We start from the raw sequence: 21,441 nt of genomic DNA on the forward strand, positions 1-21,441 counted from the left end.
AAACACCTCCGCTTGGTCCGCAATAACCAAGCTGACCTCCCGGTGGCTCAGCACTTCAACTCCCCCTCCCACTCCGTCTCCGACCTCTCTGTCCTGGGTCTCCTCCGTGGCCACAGCGAGCAGCACCGGAAATTGGAGGAACAGCACCTCATATTCCGCTTGGGGAGTCTGCATCCTGGGGGCATGAACATCGAATTCTCCCAATTTTGTTAGTCCTTGCTGTCTCCTCCCCTTCCTCAGTCCCCCTGCTGTCTCCTCCCATCCCCCAGCCTTCGGACTCCTCCTCCTTTTTCCTTTCTTGTCCCCGCCCCCCCACCCACCCCCGATCAGTCTGAAGAAGGGTTTCGGCCCGAAATGTTGCCTATTTCCTTCGCTCCATAGATGCTGCTGCACCCGCTGAGTTTCTCCAGCTTTTTTGTATACCATTTTTTCTCATCGACTGGTTTGGTTTGGTTCTGTTCATCATTAGTTGTTCATAAATAAGTGAAGTTACATCGTTATGCGCTATTAAAGTTGCCTGGGGTAAACGGGATGAAAAAGGTTGCAAACCCCTGCACTAAGCCTGTGTCCTCCGGTCCCCTCAGATTGCTATTAAATCTTTTCCCCTTCATTCCTTCTTCCCTTTGAAATATTGGCTGTATCCCTCCCCGCGGATGCTCCCGACCCTGCTGAGTATTTCAGCCAGTTTCCGTTTTATTTTAAATTTCCAGCAGCTGCAGTAATTTGCTTTTGGACTTCATAGTGAGATTGTTTTTAACCCACAGAGTCCTCTGTTTCCCATGTGGCCAGAAGTGCGATTTTTTTGCTTCATTCAGCCTTTTCTCAGTGTATCACTGGGATTGAGCAGCACAATGGTGAAGCTGGTAGAGCCGCCAGCTCCAGCAACCCGAGTTCAATCCTGATTTCTGGTGCTGTCTATGTGGAGTTTGCACTTTCGCCTTAACCCTGATATTGATTAGTAGGACAGGGTGTTACAATCCTTATGATTTCACTACAATTGACATTCTTGGGTATGACTACTAGGCGAATTTGCTAACAATCATAGAAACATAGAAAATAGGTGCAGGAGGAGGCCATTCGGCCCTTAGAGCCAGCACCGCCATTCAATATGATCATGGCTGATCATCCCCTATCAATAACACGTGCCTGCCACATCTTCAGTTGTGTACCTCAAAGTCATTGGGTGTTTCGGCCTTTTATCACAAGACACCCTCAGTCGAGGCAGGCCCACCGCAGGGTGATCAGACCTGGGTGTGTGTCTTATTGTTAGCCTCTACATGGTCACGTGGCAGCCCAGACAGCATCTTACCGCTTCAGCCACAGCCAGTGACTGCTCCGTTCAGCGGCATTGGCAAGTTCTTTTATTGGTTGAAGTATATCAGTTGTTTAAGAAGGAACTGCAGATGCTGGAAAATCGAAGGTAGACAAAATTGTTGGAGAAACTCAGTGGGTGAGGCAGCATCTATGGAGCGAAGGAAATAGGCAACGTTTCGGGACGAAACGTTGCCTATTTCCTTCGCTCCATAGATGCTGCCTCACCCGCTGAGTTTCTCCAGCATTTTTGTCTACCTTAGACGTATATCAGATTTAGTTTAGTTTAGTTCAGAGATACAACATGAAAACGCACCAACCGCGTACAGTAAATTGTTTCTGGATTTCACAGTGAGATTCTTTTCGCATGTTAACCTGTTCACACTAGTTCTATGTTATCCCACTTTCCCATCTACTCCCCTCACTCTAGGGGACAATTACAGAAGTCAATTGACCTACACACCCGCACGTCTTTGGGATTTGGGAGGAAACCAGAGTACCCAGAGGAAACCCACGCGGTAACAGGGAGATCGTGCAAACTCCACACAGACAGGTCAGGATCAAACGCAGGTCTCTGGCGCTGTAAGGCAGCGGCTCCACTGTACTGCCCAAATAATGGAAGGAAGAGATAGGATAGACGGAACCTTTTTCCAAGAATGGAAATGGCAAAGGGGCATGCTGGCCGGTGTGGGCAAGTTGGGCCGAAGGGCCAGTTTCCACACTGTATCACTCTATGACTCTACTGGGCATAATTTAACAGTGAGAGTGGCAAATTTAAATGAGTTATGTGGGGCACGTTTCGTACACAGAGGGCGGTGGGTGCCTGGAACATGCTGCCAGCGGTGGTGGTGGAGGCAGATACGATAGTGGTGTTTAAGAGGCTTTTGGATATGCACATGGACATGCAGGGAATGGTGGGATATGGATCACGTGTAGGCAGAGGAGATTAGTTTAACCTGCCATCATGTTTGGCACAAGCATTCATAAGATCATGTGATAGGAGCAGCATTAGGCCATTCAGCTCCTCAAGTCTATTCCGCCATTCATTACTGGCTGATCTATCTCTCCCTCCTAACCCGTTTCTCCTGCCTTCTCCCCATAACCCCTGACACCCGCACATTGTGTGCATTGTGGGTGAAGAGCCTGTCCTGTCTTGTGTGGGTTTCAATAGACAGTGGGTGCAGGAATAGGCCATTCGGCCCTTCAATGTGATCATGGCTGATCATCCCCAACCAGTACCCCATTCCTGCCTTCTCCCCATATCCCCTGACTCCATCTTTAAGAGCCCCAGCTAGATCTCTCTTGAATGTATCCAGAGAACCAGCCCCCATCGTCCTCTGAGGCAGAGAATTCCGCAGACTCACAACTCTCTGTGAGAAAAGGTGTTTCCTCGTCTCCGTTCTAAATGGCTTACCCCTTATTTTTAAACTGTGGCCCCTGGTTCTGGACTCCCCCAACACCGGGAACATGTTGCCTGCTTCTAGCGTGTCCAATCCCTTAATAATCATATCGTTTTCAATAAGATCCACTCTCATCCTTCTAAACTCCAGAGTGTACAAGCCCAGCTGCTCCATTCTCTCAACATGACATATGACAGTCCCGCTATCCCGGGAAATAACCTTGTAAACCTACGCTGCACTCCCTCAATAGCAAGAATGTCCTTCCTCAAATTAGGGGGCCCAAACTGCACACAATACTCCAGGTTTGAGAGGGAACTGCAGATGCTGGAGAATCGAAGGTTACACAAAAAAGCTGGAGAAACTCAGCGGGTGCAGCAGCATCTATGGAGCGAAGGAGTCTGAAGAAGGGTTTCGGCCCGAAACGTTGCCTATTTCCTTCGCTCCATAGATGCTGCTGCACCCGCTGAGTTTCTCCAGCTTTTTTGTGTAAACTCCAGGTTTGGTCTCACTAGGCCTCTGTACAACTACAGAAGGACCTCTTTGCTCCTATACTCAACTCCTCTTGTTATAAAGGCCAAAATGCCATTTGCTTTCTTCACTGCCTGCTGTACCTACATGCTTACTTTAATTGACTGAAGAACAAGGACCCCCAGATCCTGTTGTACCTCCCCTTTTCCCAACTTGACACCATTTAGATAATAATCTGCCTTCCTGTTTTTGCTACCAAAGTGGATAACCTCACATATATCCACATTAAACTTCATCTGCCATGCATCTGCCCACTCCCCCAACCTGTCCAAGTCACCCTGCATTTTCATAGCATCCTCCTCACAGTTCCCACTGCCACCCAGCTTTGTGTCATCTGCAAATTTGCCTTGGCAAATGTGTGCAGCGCAAGGACAAGGTGTACATTTTATATAGTCTTGCTTTAGATTGAATAACAGGTTTTGTCAGCATCTCTACAGGAAATCCAAGTAAATGTGAAATGCCCATCAGCAAAAGGCAGATTGGTAAACAATTAATAGACAATAGGTGCAGGAGTAGGCCAGTTGGCCCTTCGAGCCAGCACTGCCACCGTTAACAGGACACAAACCCTGTGCTCCACCCAGATCCAAACCAATTCTTCCACTATCCTGCCCCCCTTTCTCCTTTTCTCTGACTTCCCGTTTCACTCCGATTCTCTCATTACCTCAAACCCCTTTACTTCCTTTTTATCTCTGGTCGTTACCACCTATCTCCCCATTAAACCCCCCTCACCCGTATCCACTATCACTTGCCAGCCATTGTTCCGTCTCATCTCTTTTTCAGTTCTCCCCCTTATTACAAACAGTCTGAAGAGGGGTCCCGACTCAAAATGTCACCCATCCATTTTCACCAGAGCCGCTATGCTGCCTGCCTGACTTGCTGAGTTGCTCCAGCATTTTGTGTCTATCTTTGGCATAAAGCAGCATCTGCTGTTTCTTTGTATTTCATAATTGGCTGCTTTGTTAAATGATGTCCGTGCCAAATATTTTAATAGCTAACAAATACGCCATCAATTATGTTCAAGATTTATAAACGAACAGGCAGAGACAATGGATCTACCAGGACAGTCAGGTTTGTGGATTTTGAGGAGAAGGTAAAATCTGAAGAAGGGTTAAGGCCTATTTCCTTCGCTCCATAGATGCTGCCGTACCCGCTGAGTTTCTCCAACAATTTTGTCTACCTCCATCAATTATACTCACTATCATAACTTAGATTATCAGTAGAGGATAATTAGTTATTTGGCATGACAATCCTCCTCTCGCTTGCCAGACTTTGCCCACCTCTCTACCAGCTTTCTCATGTTACTACACTGAAGAATGGTCCCGACCTGAAATGCTGCCAGTCCGTGTTTAGAGCTGAGCTAAGAGATACAGCGCAGAAACAGGCCCTTCGGCCCACCGAGTCCCCACCGGCCAGCGATCCCTGAACACCAACACTATCCTACACACACTAGGGACAATTTACATTTATACCAAGCCAATTAACTTACAAGCCTGTACGTCTTTGGAGTGTGGGACGAAACCGAAGGACTCGGAGTAAACCAATGCTGCAGCTTTCTCTTTCATAAAATACCATGACTACCAATAACATAAAGCAACAATAACATTGAAACTACTTGTTTGTTATTCAAACACATATTGATCCTACATTTTTCTTAGCACCATAAAGGCTGGTACAGCTGAAAAACTAACCTCTGAAGGCTTGGCCACATCCTTTTCATCAATGTACTTTGCCCAAGGTCCCTGAAACCCCTCGATATTTGCAGGGTCCGATTCTTTTAACTTCTTTCGCTTTTCTGTTTTCTTTTTACCAGATTCAAACACTGTAAGCCCTGCACAGTTTAACACAAAACACAATTAAACACTCATTGTAAGTGAAGCACATAGAATCCACTTCAATTTAAAAATGGCACCCTCAAATTGACACGTCATTTGGCATGTTTCAAGTGCTTTATTCTTAAAAATATACATGCAAAAAATTGATTGACAGATTTGTAGCTATTAAGGAATCAAGGTATGTGTAGGGTCGCAAAATGGACCCAAGATAAACGATGAGCTACAGTTGTACTGAATGGCAAGCAGGCATGAGGATTATGCTCAAAGGATCAGTCATATAGTATAATGTATGACTGCTCTTTTGAGCATTAGGCTTAAGCTATTCCTTATAGAATAAGGGAAAGGTCCATCTTGAGATCAAACATTTATTTAAGAAGGAACTGCAGATGCTGGAAAATCGAAGGTATACAAAAAAGCTGGAGAAACTCAGCGGGTCTGAAGAAGGGTTTCAGCCCGAAACGTTGCCCATTTCCTTCGCTCCATAGATGCTGCTGCACCCGCTGAGTTTCTCCAGCTTTTTTGTGTACCTTTGAGATCAAACATGTCCAGCTGGAGGGTCACACATGGATGGCCTTCCACCATCTCCTCTTAGCTTTAGAAAGGCTTTTTCTCATATTCAGATTTAATTTATCGTCATATACACCAGAGTGCAATGAAATCCCTTGTTTGCTTGAAACTCATAGAGTACACAGTCTAGATGATAATGGTAGATTCAGGCCGGCACGGTGGTGCAGCGGTAGAGTTGCTGCCGTTACAGCGCCAGAAACCCGGGTTCGATCTTAACCATGGTGCTGTCTCTACGGAGTTTGCATGTTCTCCCCGTGACCTGCGTGGGTTTTCTCAGAGATCTTTCAATAGACAATAGGTGGAGGCGTAGGCCATTCGGCCCTTCGAGCCAGCACCACCATTCACTGTGATTATGGCTGATCAGCCTTCCACACTTCAAATTCGTACAGGTTGTAGGTTAATTGGCTTGGTGTAAATGTAAAATTGTCCCTAGTGTGTGTGGGGTAGTGTTAATGTGCGGGGATCAGTGGTTCGGTGCGGACTCAGTGGGCCAAAGAGCCTGCTTCTGCGCTGTATCTCTAAACTAAAGTAAACAACAATGATATTTCAGTTCTTACATTAGACATTCCCCTTCAAAGTTATATGAAACAGAGTAGGTGATTGTATATTGCTTTCAGCTCTACAACATGTGTAGAGGAGGACTGGGTGCCCCCTGTCTGATAGTAAACAAACTGCAATAAGAAGTTGCAGGATTCATTGAAATAAATCAACACCAAGCTTGAAGCAAATCCACATCCCAACCCTAACAATTCAGGTAACTTTCCATACACTGGTTGTGAGAAATGAACCACTAACTGGATAAAGACATATAGGAGAATGCTCACCAATAAACTGTTGGATATATCCCTCTATTTCCTTCAACATTCACAATCAGCGACAGCTAGTGGATGCCCACTCGATTGGAAAGATGGGGAATTCATTTGATATTTTCCGGTGGGATTGGCAATTTACGTGAAAAAAAAAACCAAGTTAAAGTTCAGGATCTATCCCGGCTGGTGATGGGAGTCAAAAAAACTTCTCCAGAGCCAGTAGTGTCCATTTGCTTGCACGAAAACTAGCTCATGATCCTCCATAATAGTATCCAGGCTTTAACGCGTGTCAAATACATCCATTATACACTCTTTCACAAAGTGCAAGTGTTCTCAATTCTGCACTCTGGCTGGTCAATGGCAGCATAAACGATATTGAACTCTCTTGAAAGTCCAGGTCGCTCCTGTATTGATCATCAATAGTCAGCATGAATGGAAATTGGCACTTCCCAAGATGACGTGTAAAAACGCTTCATTATTCTCACTCGCTTGTAAAGATCTGGATGGAATAGGACAGATTTAACTAGCTGCAGTTTGGTCTCTCCGAGAATGTTTTTTGAACTAAGCTGCACTCATAAGCTGATGAATTGGAATGTTTCCCACTCAATATTATAAACTACTTTCAGGTCAGGTATCGCCTTTTGAGGGAGTCCAGAACCAGGGGCCACAGTTTAAGAATAAGGAGTAAGCCATTTAGAACGGAGACGAGGAAACATTTTTTTCTCACAGAGAGTTGTGAGTCTGTGGAATTCTCTGCCTCAGGGGGCGGTGGAGGCCGGTTCTCTGGATACTCTCAAGAGAGAGCTAGATAAGGCTCTTAAAGATAGCGGAGTCAGGGGATATGGGAAGAAGGCAGAAACGGGGTACTGATTGGGGGTGATCAGCCATGATCACATTGAATGGCGGTGCTGGCTGGACGGGTCGAATGTCCTGTTCCTGCACCTATTGTCTATTGTCCCTGTGCTGTACTGTTCTATGATCTATGGGTCACGTGCGGGTAGGCAAGTGATGGTCTTGACACTATGTTGGGCATGGACATTGTGGGCTGAAGGGCCTGTTTCCTGACAGCTCTAAGTTCTCTGAAGTTGCTTTGTCTCATATTCCAGATGTAAAATGTCTGAGACCTCCGCATGAACAATCTTATTTGGTCTCTCTGTGGCTTCTTTTTTATCAAGCTGTTTAAATTGGATTGGATCAACTCTCGCAAAAGATGAGAGAAGCAGAAGCAAAAATGTCATTCAAGCTCGGTAGTTAATTTAGGGAAATATGTTCAATAGACTAACTCAGAGGGGAAAAAAAGCATGGAATTAATAATGTTGCCATTCTTTTGCCAAAGGCATTTCAACAGATCTAACATAAATCTGCAGCTTCAATGGACTCAGAGAGTATTTTGAACATAGTTTAGTTTATTTGTCTCGTTTTTTTGTTACGTGCCTACCAGTCAGTGGAAAGACAATACATGATTACATATGACATATGACAAGTTGGGTGGCAGTGTGAACTGTGAGGAGGATGCTATGACAATGCAGGGCGACTTGGACAGGTTGGGTGAGTGGGCAGATGCATGGCAGATGAAGTTTAATGTGGATAAATGTGAGGTTATCCACTTTGGTATCAAAAACAGGAAGGCAGATTACTACCTAAATGGCATCAAGTTGGGGAAAGGGGAAGTACAACGGATCTGGGGGTCCTTGTTCATCAGTCTATGAAAGTAAGCATGCAGGTACAGCAGGCAGTGAAGAAAGCGAATGGCATGTTGGTCTTTATATCAAGAGGAGTCAAGTATAGTAGCAAAGAGGTCCTTCTGCAGTTGTACAGAGCCCTAGTGGGACCACATCTGGAGTATTGTATGCAGTTTTGGTCCCATAATTTGAGGAAGGACATTCTTGCTATTGAGGGAGTACAGTGTAGGTTTACAAGGTTAATTCCCGGGATGGCAAGACTGTCATATGCTGAGAGATTGGAACGGCTGGGCTTGCACACTGAAGTTTAGAAGGATGAGAGGAAATCTTATTGAAACATATAAGATTGTTAAGGGTTTGGACACGCTAGAGTGAGGAAACATGTTCCCGATGTTGGGGGAGTCCAGAACCAGGGGCCACAGTTTAAGAATAAGGGGTAAGCGGTTTAGAACGGAGACGAGGAAACACTTTTTCTCACAGAGAGTGGTGAGTCTGTGGAATTCTCTGCCTCAGAGGGCGGTGGAGGCCGGTTCTCTGGATACTTTCAAGAGAGAGCTAGATAGGGCTCTTAAAAATAGCGGAGTCAGGGGATATGGGGAGAAGGCAGGAACGGGGTACTGATTGGGGATGATCAGCTACTCCTGCACCTATTGTCTATTGTCTATTTAGTTTTTTAGTTTAGAGATACAGCGCGGAAACAGGCCCTTCGGCCAACCGGGTCCGCGCCAACCAGCGATCCCCGCACATTAACACTATCCTACACCCACTAGGGACAATTTTTACATTTACCACGCCAATTAACCTACAGACTTGTACGTCTTTGAAGTGTGGGAGGGAACCGATGATCTCGGAGAAAACCCATGCAGATCACGGGGAGAACGTGCAAACTCTGTACAGACAGCACCCGTAATCGGGATCGATCCCGGGTCTCCGGCGCTGCATTCGCTGCAAGGCAGCAACTCTACCGCTGGGCCACCGCCACCAAATAAAAGTACAAATAGAATCAAATCTCAATTGTCCCATTCATCAGATGTTATTGACTCTTGACAGAGAGTGTTTAACTGGTCAAGTAACGTTGATTATGTTTTTAAAGTACGAGACACAAACCTTGGTTCTTCTCAGCATCTTCAACACTACCAATATAGCTCTCGCCTGCCGGAACATCAACGTGGTCCAAAGTTGGATCCAAAGCGTACCCTAAAATTAGAATAAATGTCTTTAAAATAATTGTTGAAAAGTAATATTACCGTTTGACCTGTTTTTACAAAATGCTAAATGGTCAGCTCGACATAGATTACAAGACCTACATCAAACCCAAACCAAGTAGGAGCAGACGAGGGCATTCGATCCAATTTGTGATTCCAGCTACAAAGACAGATGTGTACAGCAATTCGTTCTTCCCCCGCACAATTAAAGCATGGTATAATCTTCACCCTGCCATAGTTACCCAACCAGATGCAACTAAATTTAAGGTGGCTCTTTCTTCCCAAAAACCCTCTCTGGCTTAAGTCCTCCCTCCACCACCTCCAGTTTAAATTCCATTTGGAATGTTTTGGAGGGCCAAGAAACCAAGAAACCAAGAACCAGAAGTGAAAGGTAAGTGAAAAACAATCAGCTCACATTAATGTTTAAGAAGGAACTGCAGATGCTGGAGAATCAAAAGTAGACAAAAATGCTGGAGAAACTCAGCGGGTGAGGCAGCATCTATGGAGCGAAGGAAACAGGCAACATTGGGTTTCTGCCCGAAACGTCGCCTATTTCCTTCGCTCCATAGATGCTGCCTCACCCGCTGAGTTTCTCCAGCATTTTTGTCCACCAGCTCACATTCATGTTCCTTGGACTTCAATGAGGTATAAAGAAAAGCAGGTAGTAAAAAAACAGAAATCTTAAAAAATATGGACACAAAAATGTAATTTAAGATGAGTATACATTTATGAAAACAATTTCAATAAGCCAAATTGGTAGAAAAACACATGGTTAATATTGTTGCAATTCCTTTAGCCATTCATTTCTATAGGTGCAACTTAAAAGCTGTCGCTCACATTGTCAAGAGGCTGTAGAAGAGAAAAAAAATTACAGCATAAAAATTGTGTGCTGAACAACTTCTGTCCTAAGAACACAAGATAATAGAAGCAGAATGAGGCCATTAGGCCCCTCCTCCCTGGTCTACCACTAAATAAGATCAAGGCTGAGAGGCACAAGGAACTGGAAATGTTGTAATCTTGAGTAAGTGCTGGAGTAACTATATCTAACCAGACATGCTGTCCCCAACCCACCAGGTTACTCCGCTGCAAGAGAGAGTTAGATAGGGCTCTTAAAGATAGCGGAGTCAAGGGATATGGGGAGAAGGCAGGAACGGGGTACTGATTGGGGATGATCAGCCATGATCACATTGAATGGCGGTGTTGGCTCGAAGGGCCGAATGGCTCAATCAATCTCAATCAATCAATCAACCTTTATTGTCATCTTGCAAAGCAACAGTTGCACAGTGCAAAATGAAAAGACGTTTCCCCGGGAAAACTGGAGCATCGCACATGAAACTTAAAACATTTCACACATAATAACAATAAAAACAATCTAGTCCCTGATGAAACAGGGACTGGATACCCTAATAGTTAAAAGCAAGTAAAACAGCAACATTAAAATACAGTAAAAACAGTCATTAAAATGTCCGGGGCAGCTGATTTGAGTGGCCAGTGCCACAGTTATTAAAATGTCCGTGCAAAGCGCAGAATCAGGTGACTGTGAGTACTCCTGCACCTGGTGTCGTCTGTTGTCTAAAATCTGCTCAAAGTATGATGAAAACCTTCTCCTCCTCAGACGGGAGTTCTGTGGGACCCTCTCTCACTCACTGCTCCCCCTGTGACTAAGGTGCCATGGCTATCCCCTGGCAGCAGGTTTGGCTCACCCGCCACGGAACTGGTGAAACACATCCTGGAGAGGGATGCTGCTGAGCCCGGCCCCTGCTCATCACCGAGGACCGGAGCGGAGGGTGGAGGGAGTTGGCGGTGGCAGACGCATGTCAGTTGTGCCCTCGGAGCACAAAAGGGGAGGCGAGGGGTGGTGATTCGCTGGCCGACCCGGATCCAGGTGATGGCTGGAGGCCCAGCAACAGCCTGCAGCTTGGCTGGATCGGGCGCTGCTCCAAGAGGCCGTGCAGTGGTGGAGGACACCTACAACTTTGCTTGGCCAAGCTGACCCTGTAATGCTGCCAGGACAATGGGTCTTGATGGCCACCTGCACCTAAAGCAACTTGGACTTTGAAAATGCCACCAAAAGCTGACACTCTGGTATATGGTCTCCATTAACTATCTCTATACACTTTGGACTTAATCTGGGATTGTGTTTATGCCCAGACCATAACACAAACCAACCTCCCTTCAATTGACTCCATTTATATATCACGCTGACTCCGCAAGGCCAGCAGCATCATTAAGGACCAGTCGCACCCTGGCCACCCCCTCTTCTCCCCTCTCCCATCAGGCAAGAGGTACAGAAGTGTGAAAACACACACCACCAGATTCAGGGACAGTTTCTTCCCAGCTGTAATCAGGCAACTGAACCATCCAACCCTAACTCGAGTGTGATCCTGAGCTACTATCTATCTCATCGGGAATCCTTGAACTATCTTTGATCGGACCTTCATGGCTTTACCTTGCACTAAACGTTATTCCCTTATGCATCTGTACACTGTGAATGCCTCGATTGTAATCATGTATTGTCTTGATTAGCATGCAACAAAAGCTTTTCATTGTACCTCGGTACATGTGACAATAAATTAAGCTGAAACTATAGTGATAATTTACTGAACAATTAAAAAAAAAAGGCAATTTCACATGTATCTCAATGCGTGTGATCATAAAGAACCATTGAACCGTTTACTCCTGCTGCTCTTCATAACAAGAGGAATTGAATACAGGAGCAAAGAGGTCCTTCTGCAGTTGTACAGAGCCCTAGTGGGACCACACCTGGAGTATTGTGTGCAGTTTTGGTCCCCTAATTTGAGGAAGGACATTCTTGCTATTGAGGGAGTGCAGCGCAGGTTCACCAGGTTAATTCCTGGGATGGCGGGACTGTCATATGCTAGGAGAATGGAGCAGCTGGGCTTGTACACTCTGGAGTTTAGAAGGATGAGACGAGATCTCATTGAAACATATAAGATTGTTAAGGGCTTGGACACGCTAGAGGCAGGAACCATGTTCCCGATGTTGGGAGAGTCCAGAAGCAGGGGCCACACACATACACAGTTTAAGAATAAGGAATAAACCATTTAGAACGCAAACGAGGAAACACTTTTTTCTCACAGAGAGTGGTGAGTCTGCGGAATTCCCTGTCTCAGAGGGCGGTGGAGGCAGGTGCTCTGGATGCTTTCAAGAGAGAGCTAGACGGGGCTCTAAAAAATAGTGGAGTCAGGGGATTTGGGGTGAAGGCAGGAATGAGGTACTAATTGGGGATGATCATCCGGTGGGCGGCGCGACTCTGGTCAGCAGCGGCCTCTGCAGTCTGTCCGCGTTTTATTATTTTCTGTCTATGTTTTTATGTAGTTTTTGTTATTTTTGGTGGGGGTGTGTGTGGGGGGGTGGGGGGGGGGGGAAACTTTTTAAATCTCTCCCTGCACTGGAGACCCGACCTTTTCTCGTCGGGTTTCCGTTATCGTTGGGGCTGCAACGAGGAGCGGCCTCCAACAGGAAGAGACCGAGGACTCTGGTGCCGACGACTCACCGTCGCCATCGCGGGGTTGGCCGAGTCCGGAGCGGGTGGAGCGGTGGAGGCTGCTGCTGCTGCTGCGGCCCGACCGGAGAGTCGGAGGCTTCAACGGCAGGTCTGTGGACGGCGGCACCGGGAGCCCGCGGGTCCCTGGAGGGAGACCGCTTTTCAGGGCTCTCGCAACGGCGACTTCTCCCGCCCGAGTTGCGGGGTCGAAGAGCTCCTGGAGCGGGGCCTACATCACCGCCCCGCGCGGCTTGGAATGGCCGCGGGACTCTGCGAGCGCACGCCGGGGGCTCTAACATCAAGAACCCGGTGTGCGACCTCGCACCACCCGGCGTTGCTTTAATGGCCGCGGCACAATCGCCATCGCCAGCCGGGGGCTTTGACTTTGACTCTGACATCGGGGGGGGGGGGGGGGGAGAGAGTGCAGTGGAGAGATAAGTTTATTTGGCCTTCCATCACAGCAATGTGATGGATGTTTATGTAAATTATGTTGTGTCTTGGGTCTATGTGTCTGTAATGTATGGCTGCAGAAACGGCATTTCGTTTGGACCTCAAGGGGTCCAAATGACAATTAAATGTATCTTGTATGATCACATTGAATGGCGGTGCTGGCTCGAAGGGCCGAATGGCCTACTCCTGCACCTATTGTCTATTGTCTTCGCCAAGGGTCCTGAACCAAACCATCAACTATCCATTCCCTGTTCTCCGACCATATATGGCTTACTAGAAAAACAGATCATTATTTAAATAAATGCATAGCCAAATGCCTCAAAGTAACTGGCCTCAATAAGATATCTGGAATCTCCATGTCATCTCTCGCATCCAACATGATTAACTGGAGATGGAAAAATTAGCAATTGTGGCAAACATAAAGCTTCATCACATGAGATGGAAAGCTCCACCGGTGATAGGATTTACAAATGGATGCAGTGAACAGGAAGAGGTGTGATAAGATAAATGACCCTGAATGTAAAAGCTCATTAAGTATGACGAGCTTTTGCAAATAGACACTAAGAATTACTGAGGCCGGCACGGTGGCGCAGCGGTAGGGAAGTTGCCTTACAGCGCTTGCCGTGCCGGGGACCCGAGTTCGATCCTGACTATGGGTGCTGTCTGTGTGGAGTTTGTACGTTCTACCCGTAACCACGTGGGTTTCCTCCGAGATTTTCGGTTTCTTTCCACACTCCATGAAACTTAACAGGTTTGTAGGTTAACAAAAATGCTGGAGAAACTCAGCGGGTGAGGCAGCATCTATGGAGCGAAGGAAATAGACAACGTTTCGGGCCGAAACGTTGCCTATTTTGTCTACCTTCGATTTTCCAGCACCTACAGTTCCTTCTTAAAGGTTTGCAGGTTAATTGGCTGGGTATAAATGTAAATTGTCGCTAAGTGTGTGTCGGCTTGTGTGAATGTGCGGGGATCGCTGGCCGGGGGGGACTCCGCGGGCCGAAGGGGCTGTTTCCGCGCTGTATCTCTAAACTAAACTAAACTAAACTAAATTTCACAAAAGAGGCTACACAATTTGTAATGAAATGGCTTTTTGTAAAGCAATCTACACAACCATCGATGCTCCAGGCTGGGAAATTACTTTGAGGCACATGATTTTTAACAGATGTATAAAACTATAGCAACCAGACCGCTTTGCAGATCGCTAAGATATGGAGATGAAAATGTCTATTGAATTATGAAAATCCGATACTTTACAACTGGGGGGGGGGGGATTAAATATCAGTCATTTATTTTGTCTCCAGTGCACCTTAATGTGCATCATAATTCCACAGCTATTTTAGTTTAGTTTAGTTTAGCTTACAGATACAGTTTGGAAAAAGATCCTTTGGCCCACCAAGTTCACGCCGACCATTCACCCCCAACATTATCCCACACACACACTAGGGACAATTTACATTTATACCAAGGCAATCAACCTACAAATTTCTCCTGAATGTAAAAGCTCATTAAGTATGACGAGCTTTTGCAAATAGAGTCTGCAAATGGAGTGTGGGAGGAAACCGGAGCACCCATTGAAAACCCACGCAAGTCACGAGAACATACAAACTCCGTACAGATAAGCACCCGTAGTTAGGATTGAACCCGGATCTCCGGCGCTGCAAGGCAGCAACTCTACCACTGCGCCACTGTGCCGCCATATCATTCTATTCTATAGCCTAGATCAGGGAAACAACTAATATCTAATGAGCACTTACACAAGAAATGCCTGATCTTAGATAGTGTAAAGGGCCTGTCCCACTTATGCAACTTTTTAGGCGAGTGCCGGAGACTCTGCGCTCGCCTCATGATCGCCACATGGTCGCCAAATGTTCGCTGGTGGTCTCTGGTGAGTCACCTTCATGGTCGCGAGGAGTTCCCGTATTCTGGGAACTAGTCGCGGCCTCAGTATGGTCACAGCAAATTTGCAAAAATTGGTCGTCATGGAGAAAATCGATACTTTTGTAGTCATAGGTGCCGTGGTAGTGAGGTCGCCATGTAGTTGTAGGTAGTCGAGGTAGCCGTAGATAGTTTTAGTTCATCTCCTTTGCTGACCGGGCATTTTCATTGGCTCATTGGGGGAAAAAAAACGTAAGCACGAGTTTTCAGAACCAAGGAAATCTGACCGGTAATGTTAAATGCCGCTAAACTTCACAGCTGTGTATCTCTGGCTTCTTAAAAGTGTCTCCACTCCTTCTTCTCCCCACTTCTCCCCCCCCCCCCTCTTTTAAAGGACTTACCGTACACTGTGTTAGCCGTCTTAACCTCCCTGCTCATCGCTATGTGTGTCTGTATCACCTTGGCTTTGCACCGTGTGAATTTCAGGCAGAGCTCCCCCGCTTTCCCTGGCTCCCGCCTTTGTGATTGTGTGTGTGTGTGTGTGTGTGTGTGTGTGTGTGTGTGTGTGTGTGTGTGTGTGTGTGTGTGTGTGTGTGTGTGTGTGTGTGTGTGTGTGTGTGTGTGTGTGTGTGTGTGTGTGTGTGTGTGTGTGTGTGTGTGTGTGTGTGTGTGTGTCTGTGTGTGTGTGTGTGTGTGTGTGTGCGTGTGTGTCTGTGCGTCTGTGTGTGTGTCTGTGTGTGTGTGTCTGTGTGTGTGTGTGTGTGTGTGTGTGTGTGTGTGAGTGCGTGTGTGTGTGTCTGTGTGTGTATGTGTGCGCGTGCGTGCATGTGTGCGTGCGTTCCACTCTTGACACTCGTCGTTCGACTTCCCGGTTTTTCAGCGAGTGCCGCGACTTTGACACTTGCCGGCATTCCGCTGAAAAATCGCCTAAGTGGGACAGGCCCTTAACTAATATAGAACAACCAGCCTTTTAATAACTCAAAATTGTGGCGTTCTATACTACTGCTGGTGCCAACAGACAGAAAATGGCCAGAAATGAATTGAAAGACAGCCAAATGCACACAACACAAGTGCAAAAAAATGCAAATGGACAGCCTAGGGTGGGTAAAATTTGATCAGGCTTATTTACTGATGTGGAGAGCAAATGCAAACACAATTCTCGATTTCCGTGTTGAATTGCAAAAAAAAAAAAAGAAATAAAATAAAGATTTTATTTAAAAATTGGAAAGAAAAACCAGCATTAATCATTCAAGGTAATTGTAGAATGAGTTCAAATTACATTCGTAAAAAGGAGCGATTAGAACACTTGTCACTTTTTCACATGTGTATCTTTCATCAAGGGCCGAATGTGTACCTTTCATCAAGGGTCGACACGAAGGGCCGAACGGCCTACTGCTGACCTAATTTCTATGTTTCTATCACCACGTTTTTTGATTTATGGATATTTAAGAACATAGATCAATTCAGCGGAGGAACAGGGGCCTTTCAGTCCACAATGTCCATGCCAAACACGATGCCAAGAAACTAATCTCCTCAGTCATATATGATACATATCCCTCCAATCTCTGCAATTCCACGTGTCCATCTAAACACCTCTTCAATGCCATTAACGTATTAGCCTCCTCCAACACCCTTGACGGCTTACTCCAGGCACACATCACTCCCCGTGTAACAAAACCTGCCCTGCGCATCCCTTTAAACTTTTCCCCTCTCATCTTAAAGCTATGCCCAAACCAAAGTAGTCTTTGAAAATTTCGGGTCGGCCCCACCCCATCTGAATCAGTCTGATGAAGGGTCTCGACCCAAAACGTCGCCTATTCCTTCGCTCCATAGATGCCGCCTCACCTGCTGAGTTTCGCCAGCATTTTTGTCTACATTTAACTGATGGATAGACTTTCAGGGGACAGGAGTCTGAAGTTCTTGTCAGAGTCACCCATTCCTTTGACAATAGACAACAGGTGCAGGAGTAGGCCATTTGGCCCTTCGAGCCAGCACCCCCATTCAATGTGATCATGGCTGATCATTCCCAATCCGTGCCCCATTCCTGCCTTCTCCCCATATCCCCTGAATCCGCTATCTTTAAGAGCCCTATCTAGCTCTCTCTTGAAAACGTCCAGAGAACCGGCCTCCACTGCCCTCTGAGGCAGAGAATTCCACAGACTCACCGCTCTCTTTGCTCCTTAGATGCTGACTTACTCCAGCTTTTTATGTCGATCTTCGGTCTTTCTGGGGACAGTTTTCCTCAGGCTGAAGAAGGGGCCTAACCCCAAAGTCCGCCTGTCCATTCCCTCCCCGGATACCGCCTGGACTGTTGAGTTCCTCCAGCACTTTTTTCCTTGGCCAAGGTTCCGGCACCTGCAGTTCCCTGTGTCTCCAAGGCAGCCTGCTTGACTAGCACCTCATCAACCCACGTGAACGTTCCTTCCTTGAACCACCCCCAGTTTTCTTTGTCATCGGTACTTTCCTCCTACACCTTCTGTGACAATTGGGTGTTCACCCAAGCATTGAAAGCAAAGATGTCCTGGATTTAAAAAAATTAAACATAAAGCAGACAAGGGAAGCATACATTGTGAGTTTGTTCACCCACTGCACACTGCAGTAATCAGTCAAAACTCAAGTTCCTTGGTTCGCTGGCCCTAATAAACAAAACATAACATTCCCCCTAGGTACCAAGGTACCTCCTCCCCAGCTACCTTCCCCTGCAACCGCAGAAGATGCAACACCTGTCCCTATACCTCATCACTCGACTCTGTCCAGGGACCCCGACAGTCCCTTCAGGCTAGGCAGAGGTTCACTTTCACCTCCTCCAACCTCATCTACTGTATCCGTTGTTCAAGATGTGGACTCTTATACATCGGCGAGACCAAACGCAGACTGGACGATCGTTTCGTTCAACGCCTTCGCTCAGCCCGCGTGAACCTGCCTGATCTTCCGGTTGCTAAACACTAATTCTTCCCATTCCCACACTGACCTTTCTTTCCTAGGCCTCCTCCATTGTCAGAGTGAGGCAAAATGCAAATTGGAGGAACAGCATCTCATATTTCGCTCGGGCAGCTTACAGCCCAGTGGTATGAATTTTGAGTAGGAAAGAACTGCAGGCGCTGGTTTAAATCGAAGGTAGACACAAAATGCTGGAGTAACTTTGCTGGACAGGCGGCGACTGCACAAAATGTGGGATAACTCAGTGGGACAGGCAGCATCTCTGAAGAAGGGTCTCGACCCGAAACGTCACCCACTCCTCCTCTCCAGATTAGGGTTGCCAACTTTCTCACTCCCAAATAAGGGACTAAAGGTCAAAATGTGGGCCAAATTCTCCACGGCATACATAAAGTACAGAGGCCTTCATCGAGTCACCGCTGACGGGCTTAACCCATGTCTTTTTTGCTTCCCATTGCTTGTTACAGCTGCACACTCTTTTCTTTTGTGCAGGTTTATCCATATTTGCACATGCCAAACCGACCAAACAACACCAGACGTTACTGAAACTTGTTGTTTTGGTAGCACTTGGCAAAATATAGTGTACAACAAGATACGAGATGTGTATGTGACAAACGCACGCTGTTGTATCAGATCTAGGATCTGTCTGTAAGCGTGCCCTCTGGTGATTACAGAGTACACATGCTCCTCCACTTACGATGCTTCGACTTATGATATGTCGACTTTACGATGGTGCAAAAAGCGATACACATTCAGTAGAAACTGTATTTCACTGGCCTAGCCTCGTGGCTGCGTTGATAATTTAAGCAGTAATGCTTTACTGTTTAATTAAAATTGCTTTCCTGTGGTATATTTAGATTTAAGCCTGCTCAACAGAGCAGATGCACTCGCTTGCCTGAGCTGGCTTGTTTGTATCTAACGCTAGCCTGTGCACTTTCTCTCCTATTTATCTTGTTGTAAGGAGGGGGGGGGGGGGGGGGAGGGAGGGAAAGGGGGGGGGGGGAGGGGGGGGGGATTCAGGACTGGAGGAAGTGGCTGGAGTCCGGCGTGATTTTGCAGAGAGATAAAGAACCATGGTAGCGTTTCCGGTGGAGGAGGCGACGAGGGAGGGACTTGTGAGCAATCTTGCAGGAGGCGACATGGACATCGAATGGCAGCAGATCTAATGAGCCGGTTGATAAAATCTCAGAGCTGCTGCTACCTGCTGTGACAATTTGCCGTGTGTTGACTCCTGCGGGGGCTGGCTGGCACTCGGGACATTTAAGTGACGTCGGTGCCCAGGGAATTGGTGAACGCTTCAACCGAACAGGTGCGGTGGTGGGAGTGGGAGTGGGCTGGGGTGGGGGTGGGCGGTTGAGAGACGCCAAAGAGATTTCATAATTAAAACGTGGAAATTAAACACACTCCCAGAGGCAGTGGACTAAAGAAGATAGAGAGGGAGGGAGGGAAACTAACCCGGAGAATGAAAACCCATAAGCGACTGGCGGTCCATCCCTGAACACCCTGGTGATGGTCGGTTAGGTGTATTAAATGCATTTTCGACTTACGATATTTTCGACTTACGATGGGTTTATCGGAACGTAACCCCATCGTAAGTTGAGGAGCACCTGCTGGTAGCAGTCAAATACGGGACAAGGGCTGTCCAGTATGGGGCAAACCAATTTAGCCCAATATACGGGATGTCCCGGCTCCAGAGATACTGCCTGTACCGCTAAGTTACTCTAGCGTTTTGTGTCTTTCTTCAGTTTAAACCAGCATCTGCAGTTCCTTCCTACACATAAACAAACAAGCCATCCATACAGGTACACTGAGTTCCAGGATGATTCGAATATCACAGCCACACAGTGACTCATATCATTTAATTCTAATGTAACACATCACGTAATGTAAAACATCTTTGAAGAAACCAATCTGAAAATATTTAGAAGCTCGAACACTACAGGACATAATGCAGGATTGCATTCCACTCCAAACTATAATATTACGGCCTGATATCCTCAATTTGCCAATATTACAAACTTGGACAAGAGGAATGTGTATGTGTCCACTAGACAAATAGCAATTACATACAAGAATAAGGTGACAACCTAAGGCAGCAAGATGTGTGCTTTTTAAGAAAAACTAGGCTCTGGAGACCATGGATTGGCAATAGACAATAGGTGCAGTAGACCTCTTTGCTCCTGTACTCAACTCCTCTTGCTATGAAGGCCAACATGCCATTCACTTTCTTCACTTCCTGCTGTACCTGCGTGCTTACTTTGATTGACGGATGAACAAGGACCCCCAGATCCCATTGTACTTCCCCTCTTCCCAACTTGACGCCATTTAGATAGTAATCTGCCTTCCTGTTTTTGCTACCAAAGTGGATAACCTCACATTTATCCACATTAAATTGCATCCACCATGTATCTGCCCACTCACAGAGCTGCCATGTTTTGTCAGGGCATTTCAGTATTCTAGTACCTGAAAATCAGTATTTTGCTGAGGAAATCAGTATTTTTACGCAGTGCCTTTTTGCTGACCAAATGTTTGTTTTTTTAATGTTCGGTCATACCCATGGAAGAGAACAAGAATGCATAACTTTGCTACCAATTGACAAGTCTTCTACACACCTAACTTGACCGTACATTCATTGCCATCTCTTTGTATACTGTTGTTTGAATGGCTGCTTCCTGCTTTTACCACCAGATGATGATGTGGAAGCCATTTTGCAAGTCTCCCTCTCCCTCCCTCTCTCTCCCCCTTTCCCTTCCTCTCTTCCTCCCTCTTCCTTTTTTCTCCCTCCCTCTCATTCCCTCCTTCCTCTCACTACCTCTCTCCTTCTCACTCCCCGAACAGTCTGTGACCCATAGCGCTGTGGCCATAGCGCTATGTGTAAAGGCAATAGCGCTCCAGCTGGTAGCGCTATAATTCGGACCCATAGCACTAAACTGACAGCCCTGTTTAAACCTGCAGAGGGACAGACAGATCAAAGCTTACAAAAATAATCATCCAGATCTTGAAATTTAAAATATTAATAGATTTAACCTGCTATCATTTCTAGAGTTACAGTATGACTTTTTATATCCTTGCATTTTTTAAGCAGCAAGATGAAACAGGATGTCGGGCTGATTTTTTAAAAATCCGTATTTTGCAAAGCAAATCCGTACACCCGTATTCTTATTGCATTTCCGTACAAAATGTGGAAAATACGCACTGCTTGGCAGCTCTGCACTTCTTCTTCTTGCGTACGGCACGCACAGCCTAAAGCTGTAGGACAACTTGAGTATAGAAGCTGGGATGTAATGTTAAAATTGTACAAGGCATTGGTGAGACCAAATCTGGAGTATGGTGTACA

The 21,441-nt window shown here is 46.3% G+C and overlaps 1 protein-coding gene across 1 annotated transcript in view; it reads right to left on the reverse strand.

Moving 5' to 3' along the window:
• cdc40 (cell division cycle 40 homolog (S. cerevisiae)) overlaps positions 1–21,441 on the reverse strand; it is a 163,801-nt gene that overhangs the window by 94,453 nt on the left and 47,907 nt on the right. Inside the window, exons 4-5 of the mRNA XM_055634949.1 lie at positions 9,237–9,326; positions 4,928–5,067 (exon numbers count right to left, since the gene is read on the reverse strand). Coding sequence (XP_055490924.1) covers positions 4,928–5,067; positions 9,237–9,326 — 230 coding nt within the window. The remainder of the gene's footprint in view (positions 1–4,927; positions 5,068–9,236; positions 9,327–21,441) is intronic.

The sequence above is a fragment of the Leucoraja erinacea genome, chromosome 5 (assembly GCF_028641065.1).
Source record: "Leucoraja erinacea ecotype New England chromosome 5, Leri_hhj_1, whole genome shotgun sequence".
Taxonomy (NCBI): Eukaryota; Metazoa; Chordata; class Chondrichthyes; order Rajiformes; family Rajidae; genus Leucoraja; species Leucoraja erinaceus.